The 27,944-nt window shown below is 33.7% G+C and overlaps 1 protein-coding gene across 1 annotated transcript; it reads left to right on the forward strand.

Moving 5' to 3' along the window:
- Positions 1-166: 166 nt before the first annotated feature.
- On the forward strand, positions 167-27,885 carry LOC149891331 (uncharacterized). The gene is made up of 7 exons (XM_090082078.1): positions 167-2,826; positions 15,233-15,494; positions 21,630-21,800; positions 26,246-26,289; positions 26,884-26,975; positions 27,106-27,447; positions 27,536-27,885. Exons 1-7 carry the CDS (start codon positions 295-297, stop codon positions 27,759-27,761), a joined length of 3,669 nt encoding a protein of 1,222 aa, XP_089938204.1. The 5' UTR covers positions 167-294; the 3' UTR covers positions 27,762-27,885.
- The last annotated feature ends 59 nt before the right edge of the window (positions 27,886-27,944 follow it).

Consider the following 27,944-nt stretch of genomic DNA (forward strand, 5'->3'; position numbering starts at 1 on the left):
TCATATTAAAAATCAACTGACTCTTACTTATGCAACCCACTGTGGGTGTGTGCATGGCCTACTTAAATACACGGCCTTCTTTTCTGCTTAAATCGAAAAAAAATAGAAGGCCAGTTTAAAAAACGTATATTCTGTAGGATGGACAAACTCTCTTAACATATTTTAATTATTGCGCTATAAATTTTAAATAAGTATATCCGGCATAGGATAAAAACTTCAGCGTTTTCTATATCTTCACATCAACTAAACCTCATATACTTGATTATAGCTTCTTTTTATAAATAGATAGTAATTATGGTTAATAAATGCTGTGTTGTTGGTTGTACCTCCAATTATCTAGGTGGTGAAGTAGTTCCAGTTTTCAGTTTTCCAAAAGATGATGATTTAAGAAAGTTATGGATTAGATTTGTAAATAGAAATTTCTGGACTGTCACAAAATCATCTGTGATCTGTTTAAAACACTTTGAGAAAAAGTTTGTACATAAAGGAGCATCAGAAAAACGATTTCGTTTGCTGTATAACCTAAAGCCTGTTCCTACAATATACCCTGCTAGCATAGCAACTGCTTCTCTTCCAGTTATATCTGGACCAAGAAAATCACCAGCTAAAAGAATATTTCAAGAAGATGAATATCAGAAATTTTTATTAAAAGATATTATTAAAGATGTTGATTCCCTTTCAGCTGCTGATTCACCAGCAGGATATTTATTTTCAAAATTTGATGATTGTGTTGTGTTCCATAGAATTATTCAAAATGAACTACACATACCTGAAGTTGCTGAGTCTATTCGTATCGACAAAAATTTACATGTCCAACTTTTTTATAAAAATCTTCCAGTTTCCTTACCATCATGGTTCAGAGTAACCCACCAATGTATGTTAAAAAGAAGGAGTATGCTGGAAAATCTCAATTCACATTTTAGTACAGAAAAAGAAAAGTTGTCTTCTATTCTTGAAGAACTCAAAAGTCACCAAATAAAAAAAAAACAAATTTATTCTTCAAATGTTCTTCAATATGCATTAATGTTGCGGTACACTTCACTGCAAACTTATCATTTACTGCTGAAGGAATTCCCACTCCCATCTATATCTTTGTTAGGCAAGCTTAAATCAGGTGAAATAGATTCTATGAAAGTTTTGAAGTTGCTACATGAAAATGGGAACTTATCGAAAGATCTTATAATAATTTTTGATGAAATGTATTTGCAACGATGTGCTGAATATTCTGGTGGCAATGTTATTGGGATTAGTGAGGAAAATGAATGTTATAGAAGCATTGTCTCTTTCATGGTAGTTGGTTTCAAAGAAAGTATCTCCTGTATTGTCAAAGCAATTCCAATTGTAAAATTGAACAGTGACTGGTTAAAGTCTGAAATTCTTAACCTGATTCAATTTTTAATAAAAAATAATTTTAATGTTCGAGGTGTTGTTTGTGACAATCACGCTTCAAATGTTTCTTCTTTTACAAAATTACTTGATACGCATGGTGAAAAAAAAGATGGTTTGTTTATTAATGTACTATCACAAAAAGTTTACTTATTCTTTGACACAGTGCATCTGATTAAAAATATTCGAAACAACTTACTTAATAAAAAAAGATTAATTTTTCCAGAATTTAATTTTTCAGCTTTCAAAGATGAAATTCATGTTCAATCAGGAGAAATATCATGGAAAATATTTCATGATTTATTAGAAAAGGACAGTCTGTTGGATGCAAGTTTAAAAAAAGCACCAAATATAAATAACAAAGTTGTCCATCCTGGAAAATGGAAGCAAAATGTCAGTGTTGCCTTAGGTATCTTCCATGAAACTACAGCAGCAGCAATAATTTCATATTTTCCTGACCGTTTAGATATTGCATCATTCTTAACTCTATTCAATAAATGGTGGACAATTACAAATTCAAAAAATCAGTTTTCTAATAATTTTCTTGGTAATGCTGCTATTATAAATGATAAAAAACCTGAGTTTTTTCGAGCTTTTGCTGACTGGTTAAACAAATGGAAAAACACAAAAATTCCAAATTTTGAGAAATATACATTATCTCCCCAAACATCATCAGCACTGCAAAGAACTTTATTATGTCATGCTTCATTAATTGAAGATCTGCTGGAAGATAAGTACAAATTTATATTGACTGCTCGTTTTCAAAGTGATCCCTTAGAAAGAAGATATGGACAATACCGTCAAATGAGCGGTGGCAGATTCCTTGTCAGTTTGAAAGATGTCATTTATAGTGAGAGTATAATCCAAATAAAAAGTTTGATAAAAGAAGGAATTGACATTTTTGAAAATGATATCAATGCTGATAAAGATATAGAACATGTTAGATCCTTAATGGAGCAGATTAAAGAAAGAGATTTTGATTGTGTGACTTTATCGGATGATTCTCGTGAAGTTGCCAGTTATATTGCTGGTTTTATTGCCAAAAAATTGATTAAGAAGTTTGGAGTATGTTGCAAATTGCTTTGTACTCAAAATTGTCAACAGGAGTTAAATGATTATAATTATTTAAATATATTATCCAGAGGTGGGCTAACAACTCCATCAGTACTGCTTTTAGAATATGTCTGTGACAGTTTTGCTATGCTAGATCACATTTTTGATGTTATTTATCAGTCTCAAATGCAACACCGTAAAGCAGCAAAGTTAGTTCTTGGCAGTAGAGAAGGGTATCAACCATTTTTATGTTCAAACCATCAAAGTCATGGAAAAGAAATTATACACACTGTTATTTCAAATATTTATTTTAATAACACCAGAAAGAGAGTCGGGGATTCAATTGTTGCAGATAACATAGTTGCATTTAAAAAAAGACAGAGAGAAAAATGAAAATATTTTGTTTCACTTTTAATCAGTTTGTGTTAGAGTTTTTTATACTTTTGAAGCTTATTTTTGAGAATTTGTATATTTTTATTTCATGCACAGAACTTGACAGTCCCAAAATTTCTATTGCAAAATATAACTCATATCTTTCTCAAATCATTGTAGTTTGGAAAACAAAAAACTGAGACTACTTTACAACAGAAATAATTAGAGGTGCAACCATTATCTTATACTAAAAAGAAGCCACAATTAAGTATTCACAATTAAGTTTATTGAAATTTAGCAGTTAAGATTTAGCTAGCTAACGTAAAATTTTTTATCCTGTGCCAGATATACATACTGAAAATTTATAGCGCGATAATCAAAATTAATTTGAGAAAGTTTGTCCATCCGGCCGAATATACGATTTTTAAACTGGCCTATTTTTTTTCGATTTAAGCAGTAAAGAAGGCCGTGTATTTAAGTAGGCCATGGTGTGTGTATATATGTATGTATATATATATATATATATATATATATATATATATATATATATATATATATATATATATATATATATATATATATATATATATATATACACACACACACACACACACACACACACACACACACACACACACACACACACACACACACACACACACACACACACACACACACACACTAATAAAGAGTTTAGGGCAATTATATCTTTGAATAAATTCCTAGACTCATTTTTTTCATCTCTCACAAGATATTCCAGTTTGTTCTCTTTAGTAAGTCTAACTTGAACTTCCGAAACACGACCCGCAGAGCTTAACAACCGTCTTATTATCCGTCGGTCTAGACAAAACACTTTTCAATAGAGACAGCGATGTTCTCTCACTATTTTACGGGCATTTCTATGATAAACCTTTCCTCTTCTGACAAAAAAAAAAAATCTTTTGCTTTTCTTACACGATCTCGGTTGCAGATTTGAATGATAGGTCTCAACCTTGGTAAGCAAAAAAAGAAATGTTAAGGTGCATGCATTCATCTGGATACTGGATTGTATAACTCAAATTTTGGTCTATTATCAAAACAATTGAATGCCCTTTAATTGAATGGCTCCCAAACGCTAGGTGACTTTGACCGCGTTTTGTTGAAATTTAGCCTTCTAACAGAAATTTAGCGTTTTCATTCCGGTTTTTTTTTTTTGTTTACCCAGACTGTTTTATTGATTATAATGATTATTTTTATTTAATTCGATTTTTAATTATATAAAAAAAAAACCCAACAGCTTCTGATATTTAAAAATCTAAGTTTGTACATTTAATAAATCAGTTTATCTTTTTTTTGTACATTTAGTATATCAGTTTATCTTTTTTTGGAGTACCTATGCTCTTTTTATACTATTTCCTTTTTTATTTGATATCAAAAAATTTTAGTTAAAAAATAAAAGTAAAAGGAAAACTCTGTGAGTTTCTCTCCCTTCAATTGCAAAATGAGAGTTCTGAAACTAAAATTGGTTTTTCAACAGTTTATGGATATAAAAAAGACCAAAGTTTTTCTTGACTTTTTTTTTTTTTATTCTTTGACTTCCTAAAATATTTAATAAAAAAAAAAAATAAGTTTACAAAAGTTGCATTATTTTGATAAATAAGATATTTTAAATAAGCGGAAATTGTGGGTCCTCTGTTGTAAATGGTTTCGTCAAAACATTTGATGTAAAAGGAAAAGGAGCTCGGAACGTGACTTTGAAACTTTTTAGTGTAAGACTTGTCTGGATTTTGTTCACACGAGTCCATCGGTTTGACAAAGCTTTCAAAATCCGCGTAAACAATGAATGGAACCCTCATCGACCTTTCTATGTACCCAAATTTCATGAACGAATTTTTCAGAGGAAGATCCATTCGTGCTGCGCTGTGCTCTCTGCAATAGGTCGAATGTTTTGAAAGATCCTCCTCACTTTCCATCCCCTGCGAGCAATTTCTGCAAAAATATTTTTTTACGTTTCTTTTGGATGCTTGTGATGAAATGAGTCGACTCAGATTTTTGATCAGACAATAATGATTTGTTTTTTCGTCTGAAATAAGCAGCAAATCTATTTCATGCTTTCTGTTCAAGCATTTCGATATTTGCAAAGGGTGTATTGATTTTTTTTCGTACCCGAAAACGTTGACGCTTATTTCTGAATTATTATTTTCAAATTTTTTGATTTGATCGAGTTTGGTCGGAAAATCAATCCCCTCCCAATTTATTTTTTTTGATTTTTAAATCAAGTCTTTGTCAATCCTTTCTCCGTTTTTTTCTTTCATGTTCAATGCCCTTGTAACGCACCACTTGAAACATTCGTTGTCTTCGTTCACCATGTTGATGATTGCTTTTTTTCTTGACAGAAAATCGTCGATAGGGATGTACGACCGGCCACCGATGGGTCTGTATTCAATTAAATTGATGTCCATTTTCAAGATGGCGGACACTGTGCAATTCGAGCCCGTTTTTTTGTAATTGGTAATGTTTTCCAGGATTTCCTCTTTTGCTTTTTCGTAAAATTCTCCCAAATCCGTCGACTCCAAAATAATCCCAGCTTTTGACGAAAAAGGAGCAATTCGATGCACTTCCTCTCCCGTAGTAAGGCTAACGCTCACCATTTCGCATGTCAAAACAATGATCGCTTTTTTATTTTTATTCTCTTGAAGAATTTTTATCGCTCCGTCTTTCGCCAAATCTAAAAAGGCAGAAGCATCCTTTTGGTTTCCTTTGACTTGATGCGAAAATTGTTTTGCAACATACTTCAGAGCGTGATCGGTCAAATGAAAATGAATGAGGGGTTTGTAAACTGCTTCGCGCACAATTGATTTGAGGACTGTTGATTTGAGGTCTACTTTTTTTTTCAGTTCGTTCCCCACATTGCTCATTGTTCTCTTCACCGCCTCTGGAACGTACGGATCAACAAACTCAAGCAAGCTGTTGAAACTGTTGACGACCACATTTGTCACAGACGTCGTAAACCTTGAAAAAACTCCAGGAGTCATCACAGGAGACGAATCTGGAACAGGAGCGTCAAAGATATATTGCGACGGCTTTGGAACAGTCGCAACGGCAGGTTTTTGAAAATGGGTTGGTTTTTTAGGAAGAGCTGGTTTCCACGTGTTAGGTCTTTGTGGAATTGTTGATGGTTTCGGAGCGATGGTAGGCTTTTGAACAGTTTGACGCTGGGCGATGACAGGCTTTTGAACAGTTTGACGCGGGGAGATCGAACTAAGATCAGGACGAGGAGCAATGACAGGTCTCGCGTTTTTTATTGCTTTAACGAGATCAGCCTTTCGCATCTTTGAATAATTTTTCAATTTTTGAGCTTTGGCGATTTCCCGCAATTCTTTGACGATTTTGTTTTCCATTTTTTTATTGCCAAGAAAATTATTTAACTCAAAATCAATTTTTTTGGTTTTTCCGATTTTTTCGGGCTTGCCGATTTTTCGCATTCTGTTTTCCATTTTTATTATGCCAAGAAAAAAATTTTTTTTTCTTTTTTTCCGAGAACTTTTTTTCAATTCTTTTTTCCGAGAATTGAAAATTTTTTTTCGGACTTGGAGATTTTTTCAATTAAAAAACATTAAGCAGCAGGAGCGCACACTCTACGTCTATCATTATGGATCGCTTTTTTCAACGCTTTAATCTTTAATTTCTGTCGTTGCTCTTCTTCCTGATCTTCTGCCTCTTCTTCCGACCCTTCTGTAATCGTTATATCAACCATTATTCTTGTTTCTCCATTTAATGTTCCAATTTCTGTCTCCAACCGTCTTCTCGTTTCTTCAGTTAATGTTCCAATTTCTGTCTCCAACCGTCTTATCACTTCTTCAATCCTTCTTTCATTCGTTTCACCCATCTTTTTTTTATTGCCAAGAAAATTATTTAACTCAAAATCAATTTTTCGGACTTGGAGTTTTTTTTCTGTTTTCGAGTTTTTCAGAATTGAAAATCTCAATCTTGATCCCATCCTCCACTTTTCCATTTCGACGCTCCAAATATCTCCAGCCATGTCCCGTCTTTTTCATCGCTTTGTAAAGGGATCCGTATTCAACCACCTCCCCTGTTTCGATGTTGGTCGTTTTCACAGACACAGGTTTTTTTCGAATCGAACCAAGCCTCTCGTATTTTGGGTCGATCGGTTTTTTCGCATTTTCCGTTTGCGTTTTTATTTCTTTTTTTGGTCGACCCACCTGTCTGCATTCTTTTTCACCTTCCAAAAGCGAATCTTTGTTTACGAGATTGTTCTCAAGCGCAATCATCATCAAGGTCAACAAATTGTTTGAGGTTTTTGTGACACCATTTTCTCTCAGCAAATTTTTCAGATAATTTTTTGTTAGTCTCATGTTTTATTTTTAAAAAGAAAAAAAATTTTTAAATCAATTTTTGTCAAGAATCTCATGACGCCTAATAAACAGCGTTCATGTTGGTTCCGTCTGAAACAAATTGGATCAATTTGTCGGAAATGATCACTGCGAAAATAACGGTGCTTTCGGGTACTGCCGTTCGGAACTTTAGGTTGACAACCAATTCGGCCGTTTCGGAAACAACTCTTTCCTTTTGCTTGCTGATGTCGACAAAAAACAACGGATACAAATTTTTATATTCAAGCAGAGACAAACCTGATTGACAAACAAGCTCGTTTGTGCCGTAATCTTTTTCGTCAAAAGTGAACGCGTCGGAATGGGCCATAACCACTTTCTTTTCTCCAAAATTCAAGTCGTAATTGTAGTTTGGATATTTAATCCCATTGACGGTCACAAAAAAATTGTTGACATCGCAATGATCGAATACGGCTGGATTTGCGGTTTGACTGGAACCTCTGTTTGTCTGAAGACCAAACACGATATATCTCGGAACGCTTTTGTCAGTAATTCTTCCAAGGGTCCAAGTGAATTCTGTTAGACCAGCGGGAATGGCTTGCCTTTCGACTTTGTTTGCTTTGTAAGCCACTGGAACGGAGATTTTATTTGCCATTAGATTCAAAAATTCGGATTTTTTCAAAACATCCAGCTCAATTCGAGGCATGAAAAGTCGGAATTTTTCGATGTCGATCATTCCTGTACCAACAGTCCCCGCTCTGTAAATGGCGTCATCGTATTCTTTTTTTGTAAAGGTGATCGTGTGTCTGAATCCATAAACAGCTTTGTCATATGTTTCGCAAAAACCAAAAATGTGCTTTAAAGGCACCCTAAAAGAAAATGCACCAATGGATGTGGTGTCTGCAAACAAGTGGTCTCGCCTGACGATGAACCCCGCGTTTCCAGTTGCGTTTGAGGTGTCTTTATACCACATTTGCTTCAAACCATCAGCCAGCTGAAAACCGAAAGGATATTTTAGCAATCCAAGCATGGTTGTTCCCTGTCCTGGATACATGACTCTTTCCACTTGCTGTCCTGATAAGTCGTAAGTGACGCCACTGAACAAATACATGATGGCGTTGTTCACCAAGACAATTTGGTCTGCTGCCGCGTAAGCAGTTCCGTTCGCTTTTTTCAGAACTCCTTCGACGAGGATGTAAGCCTCAGACGGAAGTGTCTGCACAGACTGGCAATCAAAAACGATTGATCCTGAAGAATTTAAATCGAGATTCGTTGGAAGGTACTCGAAAAAATCAACTTTTTCAATGCCGGTGTCGTACTCGGGCATTTCATCAACTCTTAATCTGTCGGTGTTTATCATTTTTTTAAAATGAGAAAAAAAATTTTATGTCATTTTTGATTCGTCAAAAAAATCACGCAATCAAAAGCCCGCTCCCCATTTTGACCAGATCTTGGATTCTAGCCGCGTTCTTTTTTGTCATTTTCTTTTTTACTTGAATGGACGAACCAAACATTTTTTTATGAAGCTCTTCCATCGGATTAATATACGCGTATGGATCCACCTTTGCTGCTTCGTTTACAATTGTGTTAACCAATTGGTTTGGATTCATCGTCCCCGTCTTGGCGCAAACTTTTTCAATCGCTTTTTTCCCTTTGTCGATGGCAACGTCTCTGGCGTTTGATATGGCTGAAGAGGCCAATTCTTTTCCTGCAGATCTGGCGGCGGTGATCGCTTCTCTTCCAATTTCGCTTGCTGCTGCTTTCCTCAATAAATGAAGAGATGACTTTGATGCGTTTGATGCTATCATTCTCCTTAAAAAATTTTTAAACGTGTCCACGATCCCTCCTCCTCCGACGACGTTCTTTTTTAAATATCTTCTGTTGTTCACAATGAGCATTTTTTTAAAATGAGAAAATATTTTTTTAAATTCGTGTTTCACGACTCGATGTATTTTTGAATCGATCAGTATTCCTCTTTGTTTATTTCACCCTGCCTCAAAAGCTCGTCACAAATGGCCACAGCTTCGTTTCTAGATGCAATATTTCCAGCATGACCAGCGGCGATGCTCAAGCTTAGTCTTTGAACAAGTGCATTTGGATCGCTCGGGAGAATGATTACTCCGCGACCTTTTGTTCCCCTCGTTTTTGTGTAATTTTTTTCCCAAAATTTTGAAACAATATTCTCCCACTTTTTACTTCTCGAAGCTTTTGGTATGGTTGGCTTCCCTTCTCTCTCCATTGCATGCGTTTCGACCAGTATTTTTTCATAATTTTTCAAGTCCTCGTTTGTTACCTTTGTCATATCAGGTCTGGATCTTGTGATCAGCTCCCAAAAACCTAAATTACCCTCATACTTTTCTCCATCAATAATGATGTCGTTATTTTCGATAAAAATTTCTTTGTCTCCAATAAACATTTTTCCACGTTCTTTTGCGTGGATTCCAAACACTCTGTCTGCAACAGCTGCTTTGGCTGCGTATTTTGACAAATAATCAAAAGCAGTATTTCCAACATTCATTTTTTCAAAAGACGTCTCGCTTTCTGGGTAAGTCAAGGCCAGTGGAGTGTTTCCATCCTCTTTGTATGCGATGCTCTTTATCTCGTTTTTCACTTTTTCGTTGCTCTCGATCATCGGTTGAAAAAACTTTGACAGATCAGTCTGATAATTTGCATTTGAAACGTCCCGGTTAAGGCTCTCATTGTAAAGCTTCTCCCTAGTGGCCATGTAATTTTTCACAATCTCATCTCTCTTTTTTGGGTCATGTATTTTAAAGAACTCCATTTTTTAAAATACGGAGAAAAAAACTTAAACAAAAACGAGTTTGCGTTTGCGTTTGCGCTCATTTTCCTTTTTTGTAAAGGTTATTAAATGCTTGAATGGCTTCTTCTCTTCCTTTTTGAATCAACGACTCTTAGGTCAATTTGTCAATGCTGCTTTTTGTTTTTGTTCGGATTTCTTCGGTTATGGTTTTAAATTTTTGAAGCTCGCCGAGGATTAGTTCGTATTCGGAATCGCTCACAAACCCGTCCATGAGCGATTTTGAAATGTGATCGCTAATCGTGTTCAATTTCGACTCGGAAAGAACCTTTAATTTTTCGTGCTTTTCAGCCTTTATCATCATTTTTTTGTTTTGATGGTTTCCAAAAATGGACAAAGCACCCATTCCAACCGCAATCCCCTCGCACGCAATAGAAACTGGGGTAGCAACGACGGTTGACAAAAGTGCAATACCTGTAATCCCCAAACCAATGCACACCATTTGCAATCCATCGTCTACGAAACGAATAATTTTTGACACTCGATGATACTTTTTGCTCAAAGCCATTCTTTTCACTTTTTCATCCTCCATTTCTTTTTGGATCTCTCCTATTTTTTGAAGGCGGTAAACGTGTGCTCCATCGGTTGGTGCTGTTGGAAGAACTGGATAAATTTTTCCAGTGTTTTTTATTATCTCCATCTTTTTAACAAAGGCAGATTTTTTTAATTCGAATCGATGTGATTTATTTTGCAAAGCATTTCGCCTTTTTTGACAATGACGTCATTAACACTGTTGTTGGTTATATCCAAAACGATGTCTTCCACAGGCTCAGAAAAAATGGCATCGTTTTTGTTAAAGTTTGATTTTTCGCTGATCGATTGCATCAAAGTGACGACTGCAATGCCTCTGAATAGATTAAGTCCAACGGACAATGATATTGTTGTATTAGAAAGAGCAGCAAATTTTATGTCTTTTTGAGCAAAAATCTCGTGTTGCGCATTTATGTTAAAACAGTTTGGGTGATCCAATTTTTTTTTCGTAACAATAATATTTTGGGATGTCTTTTTTGCAGGTTTTTGATTATCTCCACCAAATTTTCCAGCTCTTTGATTCTTTCCACCAAATTTTCTAAATTTTTGGTTCGATCCGACTCTTTGAATCGCTCCAACTCTTTTATCCTCTCATCCATGTGTCCCAAATACATTTTCGAGATCTCCAAACTCGAATCGACATGTTTTTCTGCCGAGGAAACGTTTTTATAAAACTTGTGAGGGGCATGCATTTTTTATATGAAAAGAAAATGTTTTAACGCATTTTATTTTCATTTTTTTCTTAGTGTTTTCACATTTCTTCGACAGATTCCATTTCTCCCAAATCCAAATCGTCACCCATGATGCTTTGAACTGATGGTGCATTTTTTGCAATGACCACTTCGGGAATCCTTACCTAAATGGACTCGATCTGCGCTCCGACAAAAACACCTTCAATTTTCAAAGAGGCGACGGCATAGCACTTTTGTCGAACATATTCCAAAGGGTTCATTTTCACAAGCTCTTTCGTTTTCTTTTTGAAAAACAAAGAAGAAACCTCAATGTTTTTCTCACTTTTCTTTGTAAACAATTTTCCGAAAAAAATGGGCGCTGCATGCAGATTATCTGATTTGTTTTTAAAAATGGACAGATCCTCTGTCGTTATTTTTTTCGTTCTTCCTCCTTTTTTCAAAGTGGGAATCATTTCCTTGACTTTTTCGCGAAGAAATTTTGATAATTTTTCAGTCACCTCGATAAACCTTTTTTCATTTTCGCTCATTCCGTTTTTTTCGTTGAAACCGAGAAAGGACATGGAATATCCCTCCAGCTCGTTTGTTCTAAAACTGCAGTTCTCAAACACACCCAGAGAAAACAAAACGGGGGTTCTTAGAATAAAAGGACCTTTTCCAGAGGGGTACTCATAAAAAAGCGGAATCTTTTGGTATTGAATTGGTTTGGTTGCGGAATAAATCTCTCCAACCGATAGCTTGCTGTCGTCAAAATTTTCAATCGTCACGAAATTCATCTTTTTTATATGAAAAGAAAATTTTTTATATCATTTTTTCAAACGGATCAATTCTTTATTGTCCACCCATGAGTTGAACGAGTCTGGGTATCCTTTCCATTTGACCAGTGATTTGCTTTTTGTTCTGTGAATTATTTTTTCAATTCTGAATATGCTCTGATCCGTCTTTTGCATCTCCTGCTCGTAAAAAGTTCCTTGAATGTCTTCACCGTTGACGTCGGTAACCTTGTACGTGGGTGGATCCGTTCGCTGAACTTTTGATGCGGTAAAAACCTCCTCGGTCCATCTCGGCGTGTACCCTTTTTCAAAATTGGTCTTCTTTTTTGTGATCCTCACTTTGTCACCCATTAAAAATTTTGGTTCTGGTCTTTCTTTTTGTATCTTTCCATTCAGGTTCATCCAGACCATATTTTTATTTTTTTCCTCGCTGGCTTCAATTGGAGTCATTTTTATGGATCAGTGTTTTGTGCTGTTGTAATTTTTCACCATTTCGTCCAAAACGTCAATGTATTTATTGGTGCTGTTGGCTGAAAAATGTTTAAACATTTTTTCTTTCATCGTTCTGTTCCATCGCTCGACTACACAGCTTTTTTCCTCGTTTTCAGTGGAATATAATTGAACACCCAGCGCTTTCACGTGCTTGTTGTAAAACTCTTTTCCTTTGTCCACCCACATTTTGGCACACTTTCTTTTTTCAAAAATCTTTTTCAGCGCTTCAGCCACTTCAAGACCCGTTTTGCTTTTCAATTGAACGATCCACCCATACTTTGAAAACACGTCGATCACCATGAGCAAATATTTTACGCCCTTATTGAATTTTGAAAACGATTGCATGTCAACCAAATCGACAGCCCATATTTCATCGATGTCGTTCACAAACACTTTTCTTTTTTTAAAATAGCGAATGACCGGTTTGTGAAGCTCTTCTGCAAGCTGATCCGTTCATTTTAATCTTGAAAAAATTTTTTTTTTTAGATCCTTCAGATCCATGGAAAATCTTCGATTTTTTAGCTGAGACACCCAGTCCGAATTTGGCTTTGGCTTTGATGATGGGCTCGATAAGCTTTCTTTCGTTTATTTCTTTTTGAGTGGGGTTTAGAATGGAGTTCATTTCTTCAAGCATCATTTGATCTGCCAAATTTCTGCTTTTAACGTCGTTTAAATATTTATAGGCTAAATCGTGGTGGTACGCTGCATTGTCCACTCGGTCCACCGGTTTGCTCCACTCTTGGTACATGTCGGTGGATGTAAGCCTTTTGTCCAGGTTTGTGCCAGGCCCTGCAAAATTCATTCCTGGAATATGCATTTCTCCTGGAAATTTTGCCCACGGAAGCTTTATTTTTTTTGAAAAATTGTTGATCGATTCGACCAAGTCACCCCCTTTTGCCGTCGAAGAAACAAACGTGCATTTGGTCGTTCCACAAGAGTCGCAAGTCCCTTTTATCATGTTTCTATTGTTTTTTGTCCTCTCGTTTCTCAAATGGATCGTTTCTGTTTTCCTTTTACATTTGACGCAGTACATTTTTTTTTAAAAATAATTATTTTTATATTAAAAAAAAAATGTCAATTATCGATTTGAGATTTATTAATAAAGAAAATGAAAGAAACAATAGCGAGCTTTTACCAAGAAACATTCTAGGAATCATCGTTGGTAAATCCGGTTGCGGGAAAACAACGGTGGTTCTCAATTTGTTGCTTCAGCCTGGAATGTTAGATTACAACCATTTGCAAGTTTTTGGCAAATCTCTTTTCCAACCCGAGTACAAAATACTGAAAAGCTCGTTCGAGAAAAAATTGCAAAAAAAGATTATTCTAAATATGCTCACTCCCGATTTACAAAAAGAAATGATAAAATTAAATTTAAACCATGAATCTGTCATAAACGACTTTTCAAAAAACTATTCCGAAAACAAAGCAAAAAACAAAAACAAAGCCAAAAACAAAAACGAAGCCAAAAACGAACCCGAAAACGAAGACATAGAGTGCCATTTTTTCGAAAATGATGACGATGTACCTGACCCTGCAGATCTCGATTCAAACAAAAAAAAATTTAATGATATTTGACGATTTAATAAATACCAAACAAAGCAAGTGCGAAGATTATTATCTCCGAGGAAGGCACTCTAACGTCGACTGCTTTTATCTCACTCAAAATTATTTCAAGCTACCAAAACAAACCATTCGAGACAACGTCAATTTTATTTGCCTCTTTAAACAAGGCCCAACAAGTTTAAACTTCATTTATAACGAACACGTGGAGGGTGACATGACAAAAGAAGATTTCTTAAAATTTTGCAAAAAATGCTGGAAGGATGATCACGGATTTGCTGTTATCGATTTAACCTCAAAAAAATGCAATGGAAAATATCGACGCGGACTTGATGATTTTTGTTTTCCAAAAGAAGCCATTTAAAAAATTTTTTCACCCATTAAAAAAATGTCAGGCATAATCATCGATGTGGATGGAACATCCAACATAATAATAACAGAATTTTTGGACAAAATCGTTTTTGAAAAAGAAAAAAAATATGAGATGGCTTTTCTCGGTCTTGAGACATACAACAGCTTTCCAAACATCACCAGCAAAAACAATTCTTTCCGGTACAGCATGACCAACGGTGCCAATTGGGAAAACGTCGTCATTCCAGAAGGAAGCTACGACATTATCGACATCAACAATTATTTGCAAAAAACCGTCTCAAACACAATCAAAAATTATGCATCTCAAAGCGCAAGCTAGGTTGCCGCAAATAAAATCAGCTACTCCCCAGAAAACATCAAGATTGGATCCAATTCAAACACTTTAAAATCAACCATCAAACTTGGATTGAACTATATGATGGACCTGAACGTCGAAAACAGCATCGCCTCTGTCTTGGGCTTCACAAAAAGACAATTAGACTCCAATTCCGAATACGAGTCCGACGACATTGTCAGAATTACAAACGTCAACACGATCAGAATCGTCAACAACGTTATCGGGTCGGCATACATCAACGGATCACAATTAAATTGCATTTACTCCTTTTACCCCTCTGTGGGTCCTGGCTTTAAAATCATCGAAAGACCCACCCATTTGGTTTACCTCCCTGTCAAAGTACCAGAAATTTCCACGATGGTCACACGCGTTGTCGATCAAAACGGTAACCTAATCGACTTTCGCGGCGAGGACATCACGATCCGTTTTCACATTCGAGAAGTGAAATAAATATTTTTTCCGGCATTTTAAAAATGAGCAATTACATTCGTGTCAAATTAAATGTGTCTCAAGGACAGATCGATAAAATAAAAAAATCAATCATTGAAGGAAAACCCGCTAGCATCCGTATTTCAAAAGATAATCTACACGGAAACGACGTTTCACTTTTAACAGAAAGCCAACATCGAAAAATTGTGGACGCTCTCAATCGAGGAGTTGGAGTCACCATAAAAATGAGCAAAACTCAATTGGAACACAACGCAAAAATAGAAGGAGGATTTCTTGGTGCTCTTTTACCTTTATTGGGAAGGGTTACAGCTAAAGCCGTCCCAGTTTTTGGTAAGGCCGCTTTGGGCGGGGTTGCCTCTTCTCTTGGATCCAATATGATCGACAAAATTTTAGGAAATGGAATAAAATCAGAAGGAGGGTTTCTTCCTTTTCTTTAACCTTTATTGGGAGCTCTTGCGCCCACTTTGATCGAAAAAATTGTTGGAAATGGTATTGCTTACCTCAAAAGCAATGGAAAAGGAATGAAAATTGCCACATACAAAGGAGACGGACTGTTTTTAACACCCTGGGTCACAGAAAGCTCACTCAAAGATGGATTATACTTCAAAAGAGACAGAAAATATGTACCCATCCTATCTTGATTGCTTCTCGGACCCATTCTCAAAAATCCTTTTTAAAAAAAATTTTTTGAGTTAAATAATTTTCTTGGCATAATAAAATGAACGGAAAAACTAGGATCTTGCGAAATGAGGACGGAAAAATTAAAAGCATAAAAACACTTGACCCCATTGAATATTTAAGGAGCAAAGGAGTAGGATGGCGCGAAATTGAAAGGTACAAATCAATTCTCGAACAAGAACAAGAACAAAAACAAGAGCAAAGAATAAAAGAAATTTTTCGCGCAACATTTAAACACCTTTACAGCCATTAAATTTTTTTTCATTACGCGTGTTTATCACGTCATGAAAAAAATGTTTTTTGTTGACCGATTTTTTTTTTATTTTAAACCAGAAAATTTTCACCCCCGCGATTATAAAAAAAAAACAGAACGGAGATGGAAAACATTTTCAACCCGCGATTATACAAAAATCTCAGAACAGAGATCAAAAATGAAAATGAGCCAGAACCCGCATTTTATAGTAGTTATATAGGCTTAAGGTAACCTACTATAATCGAAAATTTGATATTAAAAAGAGTTTTATTTTACTTTAACGTAAAGAAATCAACAAAAGAGTTTTTGAGAAAAGGTTTTGAGCTTTGAGGATTTAACTTCATTATTTTTAACAAAAAACAGATTAATATTTTCGTACTTTAATTAAAAAGAAAGTTTGTCTGATCGAAACTTATTTGTTTCGTAATACTTGTATTATTACTATTTATAGAAGTTTCGAAACTCTTAAGTGACACGGGAAAAATGATAATCAAAAAAACTTTGATCAGACTTTTTAATTTGCTTTTTCGCGTAATTACTTGCAATTTGGTTGGTTACCATTTCAACACGCTCTAAATATTTAAGGCTTCGCAAATATGTTAATGTTTCTGGAAAATATCGGCAGTTTATAGCCAGTTGTTAATAGGATTTTCATAAGATTTTGAATAATGTTGTGCATCGTGTGCTTGATGGAATGCACTTGTATATTTTCAGAAAAAGCTGTGTTAAAAAATTTTGTGGATGATGAGAAAAGACTTAGTCACGATAATAGAAATTTCCTTTTTCTTGATATGGATCAGTAAGTTTCAAGGTAAGGTTTGTTCGAACTACGGTTTGTACTTTTTGAAAAAGGGTGTTTTTATTTTGCAATTTTGATTAAACTATTTAAATGTTATGCAGAGGAACCTCAAAAACAAACTCTCCCAGTAAACATTGAACGTCCTTAGACGTCCTTAGTAAACATTGAACGTCCTTAAACGTCCAATTGCTTAACGAGTTAGCAATTATATTTGTTAAGATAACTTTATGCAATAATATTGCTACCCAAGTAACTGCGCTCGTATCGGCCTGTACCGGCTATTCAGTAACAACTGGACCACTGCTCTAAAACACAACTGAATAACGTATATTCAGTTGTGTTTTTGAAAAATTCACTGTTTTTAATGTGCATATTTATTTCGTATTATTATATCGACATGTAAATGACGATTTCATCTGTCCCATGATTCTCGAATAAACCATAAATCTCTAAGCAGCTTTGTTCAAATCTTCAAACAGTTCGTTTTGTAGTCTCACTCAATTGCGGATGTCGTTAATTTTTTCTGTGCCATCATTATTATTCAAATTCTTTTTTGACCTACGGCATTGCCACAAATACAAACTGTACTTATGTAAAATATTACATGAAATATTTTATCATTCTTTGCAGCTGTACTGGTTTGTGCAGCATGGGTTTTATTTGTATCTCAATTTTCGTATCAACTTACTTTCATTAAAATATGACCATAATTTAAAAGAATTCAAATTTTTTTTTACCAAAAATAATTGTAAAATAAGAGTTTTATAGAGTTATATCTTCTTTATTACTCTAAAATCTTTTTTAACAACGCCGTTTCTTCGGATGTTTCCTATCCGAGGGCGTATGACTATCTTGGAAAGCTATTTGATGATTTCCCAGATTCCAAAATAAGTTTTTTAATTTACTATTTATCAGTGAGAAATACCTTTCTTAGCTTTTGTTAAGTTTTTGTAATTATAGCAAATGATCAATTAGCGTTACTTGTAAGTAACTGTATGCATAAAAAGATTGGGTAAGGTTGCTAATATTGTACCGATGCCTATATTGTACTTTTAACATAACTCGTTATTTTTACAACCCAAAAGAAATTTTTTAATTTGTTTTTTATCTTTGTTGAATGAAATTAAGGGTTCAAGTGTTTTTTTTGTCATCCAACTGCATTAAGGCCGGAGTAAGCTTTTGTTGGTTTGTTATTGGAGATTTCTTATTTTAGGGATTTATGGCCAAGCGTATTTCACTAAAGAAAGTAGAAGATAAGATTTGTTCAGTGTATTTATATTAAAGCATAATTTATCTAAATTCGAAATAACTACCTAGAATTTAAAATACCTTATTATTAGTTGCTAAATTTTTTAATCAACTGAATGTCAGGTTGGTTGCGTAAATTGTACCTCAAGGCAGATCCTAAATTGTACCGATGCTACCATTCTGACCGCTAAAAATGGCGTGAAAAGTTTAACAAATCCCTTTTGAGATTCCATTTAAAGAAATACCCATCTTCTAATACGAATTTCGCCACTTAAACAAAAAAAGAAAAATTTCAGTATTACTCTTGTATTGACAAGTAGTCTTTACAAAGATGCACTCTCTAATTCAGTTTTACCCATATCAACTAAAAAGATAATTCAAATAAAAATTGTACCATATGTGGTGATACCTGTTTTCGACATTTTCCAGAAGAAAAAAAAATTCAATTTGCATAGAGTTTGTTAAATAAAAAACTTCATTTCATTATATTATGGGCAGTTAGGTGTTATGTTATGTTATATCAGAATATTTCCAATGGCTGATTTTATAAAAACCATTCGTTTTAATCAGTTCTTTTAATCCCTTAAATCTAAAATCATAAAATATTTGCGAAGTTGTAAAGTATTTGAAATCAAGAAAGTGATACAATATTGGATTACAATGGTACAATTAAGGATTTTATTTCCTTAATCGTACTCTTGGCGCTATTTTTTTAATTTGATTCTCCGAGACTTAACGCTTTTTAAATTTTGAGTTTTTTTAACGTCTTTACAACAAACAATCCCTAAATTATGAAATCCAATTGAAAATCCGCGTTTCCACTCAGTAGATTGTCTACATTTTTAAATTTGGTCTTAGGGGGTACAATATCGGCAACCTTACCCTACGCGTATATGTCAAGGGATTTAGTTTGTATATAAATTATGTTGAACTTCACATAGATATATCTGCATTTTAGCATAACTAAAAATCTTTTTTTATGTAAAACTACAAGTTATTTCCGCAAAATATCGACTAAAGTTGATTTAAAGTTAATTCCAGAGTTTAGTGGGAACGATCAACAATTAGTTGTAGAATGACTGGAAAAGGTTGAACTGGTATGCAAAGTGATTGGTGTAACTGATCTGGCACGTGTGGTAAAACTAAAGCATAGAGAGGAAGTTGATGTTTTTATTTCGGAACTGCGAGAATTATCTATCCTAATTGGTGGGCTGCCAGACAATGCAATTGCATGTGCCTTTGTTGCTGGGCTCCCCGAGCATCCCCGAGGAAGTTCAACAGATGCTGAGATCGAGTTCTTGCATGGACGATCTTACAACTTATGATTGAGGAGCGAAACAGTGGGACGAAAAATGTGCTGTTGCTTCAGTTAAAAGTATTGATCCGAGGTTGCTAGAAGATAAAAAACAGTCAGAGAACTTGGTTTATCTTTGGCCTACATGCCACTCAAAATCAATGAGAAACTCTAGGCTTAACAAACTGTTGTATTCCGTGGGCAAAGGTTTTGTTTAACAAGTTTGGGATTAAGCCTAAACGTTGCGCCCGTCAAAACGAAAACAGTGTTAGACAAATTTCAATCACAAGACAAAAAGATCTGGAAAGAAACATTATCATAGATTGATAATATTCTTGAGGAGTTAGATCTCTTCTTTATGAAGAAAGATGACAAGGAATTATCCTGCTTGTGGTTGGTTACGTGTAGCTTCTTTCTTTGTTAAAAGAACAACAAACGCCCTATAAAAACATAGGCTGAAAAGATACCATGCAATTTTGTTGAAAAAATGATAAAAAATATTGTAAAAATAACACGTAACAACGATCCTGCCAAATGAGTTTAGAATGTTAATGGCAACGAGGCAACAGTGTGGGTGGATGATACTTCACTAGTGTGAGTGTCGAAGTTGATGGCAATATAATCGAAGTTGCTTGAAAAAAGATGATATAACACCAATAAGCATGTCGGAACTCGACGCAGCAATCAAGGGACTAAACATTAGTCTCAATTGGAAGATGAATATCTTGCATACTTGTACTGATTTAAAAGCAGTATTTTATTGGGTCACCGATGCATTGGCTGGAAAATCCAGATTGAAGACAAAACCTTCAAAGGAAATGCTGATTAAAAGACAGCTTCAGACCATAACAAATATTGTGGACGAATTCAAACTCAGAGTGGATATCAAACTTGTACCCCCGGAGTCAAACTTAGCCGATGCACTTACTCGAGTGCCTGGAAGTTGGTTAAAAATGGTCGGTAAGCCCCCTAAATTTGCTACAGGTGGAACAATTAGTGTTTAAGTGTTTATGATTGGGTTGTTGGATTGGCCTTAATGTTGTTGGTGAATGTAACTCGTGTAACGGTTCGTATAACAGTAGACTATTCTAACATTTTAAACGTACGCTTGTCAATAAAATCCCAATACAATTTACAAAAATATAATATTTCTTATATCATAGTAAAAAAAAAAAAAGATAATTACTAGAAATCTTCCTCATTTTACTTCATAAAATAACTCAAATATACTCTTTTAATATTTACAAATAACGATAATGTGCAATCAAACGTCACTCAAAAATACTCTCTTGCCAACTTTGGAACTTGTGTCTACCTTTATTTGAACTATTCTCATTTTAAAAATCTATTCTTTCTTTTTGAAAATAATCTTTTACTATTTTTTCTCTAACTCTTTCTTAAACATCACTATTCTCCAAATCTCTCTTTTTGAAAATCTTCTGAAAGCTCTCCTAAAAATCCTTCTAAAGATTCGGTCAGATTTTCTCTACCGCACTACGCGTCGCTCTGATAATAAAAAAAGGAAATGCAGGAATATAAAAATCTAATGAGTATTTAATTCATTTAAAAGAAGATCAAAAAACTTTTCTATTTTTGTTTCTTTCTCCACCTGAGCTCCTGATGATCATGGGAGTTATGTGGGTAAATTTTGTAGGTAAAGTTTTATGTGGGTAAACTTTTTACTCTGCTTTTATGCAATTGGCTTGCTTTTCGAAGCTGTTTGAAAACACATTACATACTGATATGAGGGTACAATAGCATAGGTTTGTATGGAAACAATGCTAATAGAGCTATGTCCCTGTTGAGAAGGATGTTACACCTAAACTGCAACAACTGATGTTTTAACAATAATTAATTGTTTGCATAGATTATGATAACATTAATGAAACCAGCAGTGTTCGGTTTGGAACTAATGAAGAACAGTGTTCGGTTTGAAACTAAAAGAGAAAAACTAAAAGTTTCTTTTCAATTTAAATTTCAGTTTAAACACACGATTGCATTAATATTTATTTGCGATATAATTAAACTTCAATTGTATGACTGTTTTATCTTTCATGCAGTTGTGTGCACCATTTGTTTCGGCTTTACTGATATCGATACTTTTAATTGTAACAATTTATATCAAGTGAAAACTACAAACTTTACATTTGTTAAAAACTACAAACTTACATTTGCCTTTTTTTTATAAACTAGCATACAACCAATGCTTAACAAGTCGAATGGACAATGATAATTGCCATTATTTTTATCAACTCCCCAAACACAGTATTTTGACAAATTGCATTGAAGCGACGGTCGATAAATGTTTGTTTTTATATCAAACATATGTATTCTCGTCATATTTAGGATGTGTCAATTGCAGAGGTAAGATTCCTTATAATTATTTGAATATCTTTTAAAGTATGACTTTTAGTTATTTGAATATCTTTTAAAGTATGACTTTTACTTATTTGAACATCTTTTAAATTATGAGTTTGATTTTAAAATATACATTAAACAAATACACTGCTTTTTCATTATCTAACCAACATTTGTCAAATACAAAACAGAATTTTCATACTCTCACATAGTATTATATATAAGAATAAAGAAATAAGTATTCAAAATTAAAAGTACAAAAATGCGTATTTTGTTAGGTCTTTAGGTTTTGTACTGTCTCTTGCACCTAAATTCAGTCATGGGCTACTTGCTTTCATTGAGGCCTCCGTAACCAATTTTACTGTTCTTTCCGCAGCTTATGAGTTGCATGAAAACTATGTAGAACCCCAATCAGTTGGTATAGGTTTTTTCAGCATATTTTTCAAGTCTTTTGTGGTCATATGATTCAGTATTGGTGGCGCAGTTACTTTGTGCAGCGAAGTAACTCCGCTACCATTAAATTAGTTCAATGCAGTCGTTTGAGTCAAAGTTTATTTTTGGAATATCAAACTTTCTCATCCCAACGTCCTTTTATCACTCTTCGAATGCCAAGGACTCTAATATGTGTTCTCTTATCAGTCTGCTTGTTTAGGGGACCTGGATCGCGCTTAGCAAGACCTAGAAGACACATCCCTGAGCAAACGATGAGAGCAATGTCCTTCAGATACTTCAAAAAAAGGGAACAAAGCATATTTACCTTCAATTTTAAAAGCATCAATTTTTTAAAAGTATCAATTTTTTAAAAGCATCAATTACCTTCAATTTTAAAAGCATTCTATTGCTCCTGATTACATTCTTAATCCTTTTACTCCAGATTACATTCTTAATCACAAACATATGGAAATCAATTACGTCCATTTAGCACTCAATTGGAAAGTAGGGCTGAGATTCTGAAACAATAAAGTAGGGCTGAGATTCTGAAACCATAAGCTAAAGCTGACTTAAATAAATGTCCAAATAAATAGAAAGACTGAATTATAAAATGGCAATAGTGAAATTGAAAATCTCATTACTGAAGAACAACATTTCATGAAATATGCCCCAATTGAAAAATATTACAAAAAACATAGCCACCAAAGTGTCCTGAAAAAACTGTAGAAGATTACACTGGTTAGGAAACTCTGTTTGTTATGTTACGGCCCATATTCTATGAGGAATGATCATTGCCTGCCATGAAGAGACAATAAAAATGAGCTGATGTAAATATCAAGCTGATGTGATTTGCAAATTTTAAACATAAAGTTTAATCCACAAAAGTGGTTTTATTATAATAAAGGTAATTTCAAATTTGCAAAAAGTAGAGTTAACTCATGAAAAAAAAACAAAAAAAAAAAAAAAAATAAATAACAAAATACAAATTTTGTTTAAACCGACCCTAGTTGTTTAAACTTAAACTGCTTTAGACGTTGGGTATAAATATATATCAGTACCTTTGACGTTTTAACACTTGTTTTCGTTGACCTACCATTTAGGTGGACTGCATTTAAAATTCTATACGTTTTTTTGACTCCATTCCATCGACTATGATTTTTTCAAGTGTTTCGCGTAAAGCAGAAGCTAAAGCAAAAACAAAGCGTATTTTTTTATATTTTTGATATTTTTTTGTTCCTTGCTTTATTGCCCGGAGAGCCTCAAACAGAAAAAGACACACTCAAAAATAAGAAATAAATAATAAAACTGATATTACTATTATTGATATGCATAGTCTAATCATAGAGGCTTTAAAAATAAAAAATTTAGCCATCAGTCAATGTATTGGAAATCATTGTTACTTTAAACTTGTCAGTCATTTTGCCCTTACTTTTAATAGAAAAGATTTCTTTAGTCACTATTTTTTCTTTGAACTTGAATCATTTCTAAACTTAAAACACTGTCGCAAAATAAAAAAACTATTAAAATAGTGTTTATAATTAAACTTTGGCAAAGGCTGTTTCAAAATTCTAAGTATTATAGGTTTTATTTACTATGGGTTCAATCTCATAAATAAATTTTTGAATCAGTTGGTAATTTCTCAGTTGATTTTTTTTGCCACAAACACTTACTCTAAAGTAGCAAGGTTTCAATGTTCATTAAAGATGCAACAGACATATTTCACCTAAATGTGCTTGCTATTGTATTCAACTACACATCTTTCAAGCCAATTTCCATATTGTGGATGTAATTTTGAATGTTTGTATCTTTGCCACTGAACGGAAAAATTGTGATGAAGAGCTTCTAAAGATTGTTCACTGAAAATGCCAAGGGATTTTTTCTTCACTCTGATAAAAACATCAATGTGAAATAAACGATGTGTACTTTTAGGGTAACACTTACAAATCCTTCAAATCAATTTTTTTTTCATATTCCTTGTCAAGGACGTTTCCATAGCAGGCTTTAACAACAGCACTGAATTTTTTGAATGCATCAATGATGGCCAAAACTGATGAATCTAGGTTCTCAAAGATCTGATCTATCACTTCAATATTTTTCAGAAGTTCCATTGGGGGAATTAGTTTGAAAATGAATTTCCTTGGATCAGCTTTTAGAAGTGGTTTATGGACAACATTGTTGAAAAATCTTGCCCTCCTAATGTCACCACCTTTTGAAAGAAAGTCTGTGTAACAATTTTGAAGATCAGACGGCGTCCTGAGCACACCTTTTTCAGCTAAATTTTTTGCTTCACTATCACAGTATAGGCATAAATGTGAGCTAGAGTGGCATTGCAAACCACATAAAATGTTAGCAACTTTCAAGTCACGAGACCACAAAGTCTACATTTCCAGGTTGAACAAGCTCAATAAAGTTTTTGATGTTGCTGTAATTCTCTTGTAGATCCTTTGCAACTGCAATTAGAATTTGCTTTTTAACTCCACTGTCTTTTAGAACTTGAGAGGTAACAATTTTTTTTGAAGGTGGACTGCTTGAATCTTCTTCATCATTCATTCTTTGAAGACTTACAGTAAGCTTTAGGAAGGCTCGGCCTCCTTCAATCCCAACTTTTATGAGATGACCTGCTTGAAGTTGTCTCTTAAGTGAAATTTCTGCTAGAAAGTCAGAGAGATTTTTACAGAACAACTGTGTACTCTTTGTGTGGCATTTTTTCGCCTGATGAGTTTTTTGACAATATTAGACATGCCTGTAGCTTGCTGAATTTGCACCAGGTCTTGGGCACTTAACTTATACTTTTCTGCGGTTGTTGATTTTGAGCATGATGCTCCTAAAGACGAATTTTAAAAAACCTTGCTATGAAATGTAATCTTAGAATAGACTAAATGGGACCATTTAAAACAGGAATGATACAAAATTTAAGTTACCGAGGGTAACAGGTAATGGACGACCTCCCTTAGTCACTGACAGCCTGATTGTCTAACCTGGTGATGATTCTTGACGTTTGATAGTTGCAGAGGCTATCTGTTCAAAAACTTTTTTGTTCTCTGTAGAAATTTTTTCTAAGGCTTAAATTCAAAGAAATCGAGTAGCATTTATGAGGTAAGCCTTTCCCTACCCAGCAAGCACACAACGTTGAAACAACGTTGAAATAACGTTGATCGACGTTGATCAACGTTATTTCAACGTCATATGCTTACTGGGTAGTGGTGACAATCTGAACATCTTTTCAGGGGATTTTTGGGATTTGAAGTTGTAGAATTATCCAATGGATAATTTATTGTCAGCAACTAGTAAAAAAATTTATGCTTTTACAGCTTCTTTATTTCACTATTAAATGACATAAATATATAACACTGTAACATTAAGTACTAAGCAATAAAAAGGACCTAGCTATTCAAAAATATGGGCTTAAAAAAAAGTTTAAAACACTTGACTTTTAAAAGAAAGCGAATTAGCAGGTAAAGATACCCCTAGGGTTATGCAATTTAAAATGGATTAACAATAAAAGCAATCTAGTTTCGTTTTGTTTATTTTATATGGTTATTTTTTATCACATTTTATTTTTTCTAGTAATTATCTATCAAATTTTATAGTTATTCATAAATAAGTATCATCTTTTCTTCCTTATACCTATAGGAAAGGAGACAATAACATGAGAAAATTCAAAGTCATTTTTTTTCCTTGGACGTAGGCAGATGGTTTCAATTGTTTTGTTTTTTGAAACATGGATGTATAGGCTACAAAACCCAATTGGTTTTATTTTTTGAGCATGACTTTTATGTTTTGAGGCTCTCCGGGCAGGTGTGTAAAGCTTCTTCAATAAATAATGTAACTACTACTCATACTCAGTTTAAGACATTTAAAGAACAAATACGTCATTTTAACTCCTATCTAAAATTCATTACGATGAAGCTTCTTCAATAAATGATGTAACTCCTACTCATATCTAAAATTAAACTCTAAAATCTAAGTTTAAGTCATTTAAAAAAACAATTACGTCATTTTAAGCTTTTATTTTTCAGAATCTCAAACAATTGTGGCACAATTTGAAACATCAAGCTTGAAGGTGAGTTCTTTCACAAATATTTTTTAGTTTGGAAAAACTTTATCTAGAGTTATTTGAAAAAAAAAAAATCTATGTTAATACATATTTATGAATATTGTGTTTTAGGTTAGCTAAGCAAAGTGAAACTATTTTTCATGATTATATTTTGAATAAAAAGAGTCAAAGACTTGCCCCCTGAGTGAATAAAAGTGATGGAGCTCATCCCCTTAGAGATAAAAGGAAAAAATTTCAGAAAGGACTTTTAAATTTAATCTTTTTTTTTTTTTAAATAGTAACTGCTGCTTGAACGAGTTGTCTTATTAGAAAACAAAGTCTCAATTTTATAAACATTATGAATATTGTTAGTAAAGTTCTAAAGGTGCCTAAATTGTTTTAGGACCGTTTTGAGATAATAATATAATTGGATGTAATGTAAAGGATTTTCAATTGTTCAAATCAATATAGAGTTAATTATGATAATTACAATTTGTATTGCGTTCAGTGTTGGTTTCATTAATAGCAAAATTTTTAAAAGTATTTTACATGCCCACTGTTAGAAATATTATGATGATATTTTGTATGATTTTACAAAAATCTGCGTTTTTTTCTGTTTAGATACAAAAATTTCATGTCGAAGAGATGTTGAGATCTTTGTTCAATAACTACTGTAATAACGATAATTGCCTCACTTTTTACACTTCCCAACCGTTAGTTCCTAAATTTTAATAGTTATAGATTTAAACTTTTTATGATGTAAAAAATGTTAACATAACTATGAATTATAAAATTTTTCCCAAAGAAAATGTGCGAGTTAAGAAAATTTATTTATCTTCATAGAACTCCAAACTCAAATGGAACTGGAAAAAATAGAATTAACAACCAATTAAGAGCTTTAGTTTTAAGTTTCTATTTCGAAAGCCAAATGCTGCATTTGAGTTTTGTAATAGCTACTATAGATGGAGAAGTTTTAGCAATCGATTCAATAAAAGCCGGGTTATACAGTCAAGGAACTTTGACCTATAACGATTATTGGGTAAAATTTCTACCTGATGGTAAAAAGAATGTAGAGGATGAAAAGACTGGAAGTCAAGCATTGACTATTGTACTTGTTTGTCTCTCCATAGGAGCGATTATAATTTTAATTACCGTCATTTTTTACTTACATCGACTTAAAAAACGGTAAGATTAAATCGAATGAAATATTTAACTTCAATTGATTTTTTATTTTAAAACCAAGAGAGAAAAAAATTATGCCCTTTAACAATAGGAGAGAACGCAATGCTGCTATAACTTGTACAGCTGAATCTCAAACTACAACGGTGAGAGAAATAGCTCCAACTCAAACTAATAATTTCTTTAATGAAATGGGGGTAATCAACTTAGATCACTCTAATGAGCCTCCTCCTCCGTATGAAACATATGAATCTGAGCTTCAATCCATTGAGCCTCCTCCCCCATATGAACCATTTGCACTTGGGCAGTCGAACAATTAATAGTTTATGTAAAAAAATTCAACACCATGTGAAAAGATTTATTTTAAACGCTTTATTTAAATATATTTTAAATGTTTTATTAAAGCAGTATTTCTTTTATATTAAAAAAAATTATATTATCGGCAAACTTCTGCTTGACATCGACATTTTATTTCTGTTCGTTTTGGTAGTTTGTTTGCAAGA

This window comes from Hydra viridissima, unplaced genomic scaffold, assembly GCF_058129835.1.
Source record: "Hydra viridissima isolate aposymbiotic clone 2 unplaced genomic scaffold, HvirCarnegie_v1 scaffold_3, whole genome shotgun sequence".
Lineage (NCBI taxonomy): Eukaryota > Metazoa > Cnidaria > Hydrozoa > Anthoathecata > Hydridae > Hydra > Hydra viridissima.

Bases quoted from the DNA above. Each gene is read 5' to 3' on its own strand.
- LOC149891331 (XM_090082078.1), top strand. From the start codon at position 295: ATGGTTAATAAATGCTGTGTTGTTGGTTGTACCTCCAATTATCTAGGT. The intron at 26,976-27,105 runs GTTAGTTCCTAA...TTATCTTCATAG, and splicing joins ACTTTTTACACTTCCCAACC to AACTCCAAACTCAAATGGAA. The intron at 27,448-27,535 runs GTAAGATTAAAT...CTTTAACAATAG, and splicing joins TTACATCGACTTAAAAAACG to GAGAGAACGCAATGCTGCTA.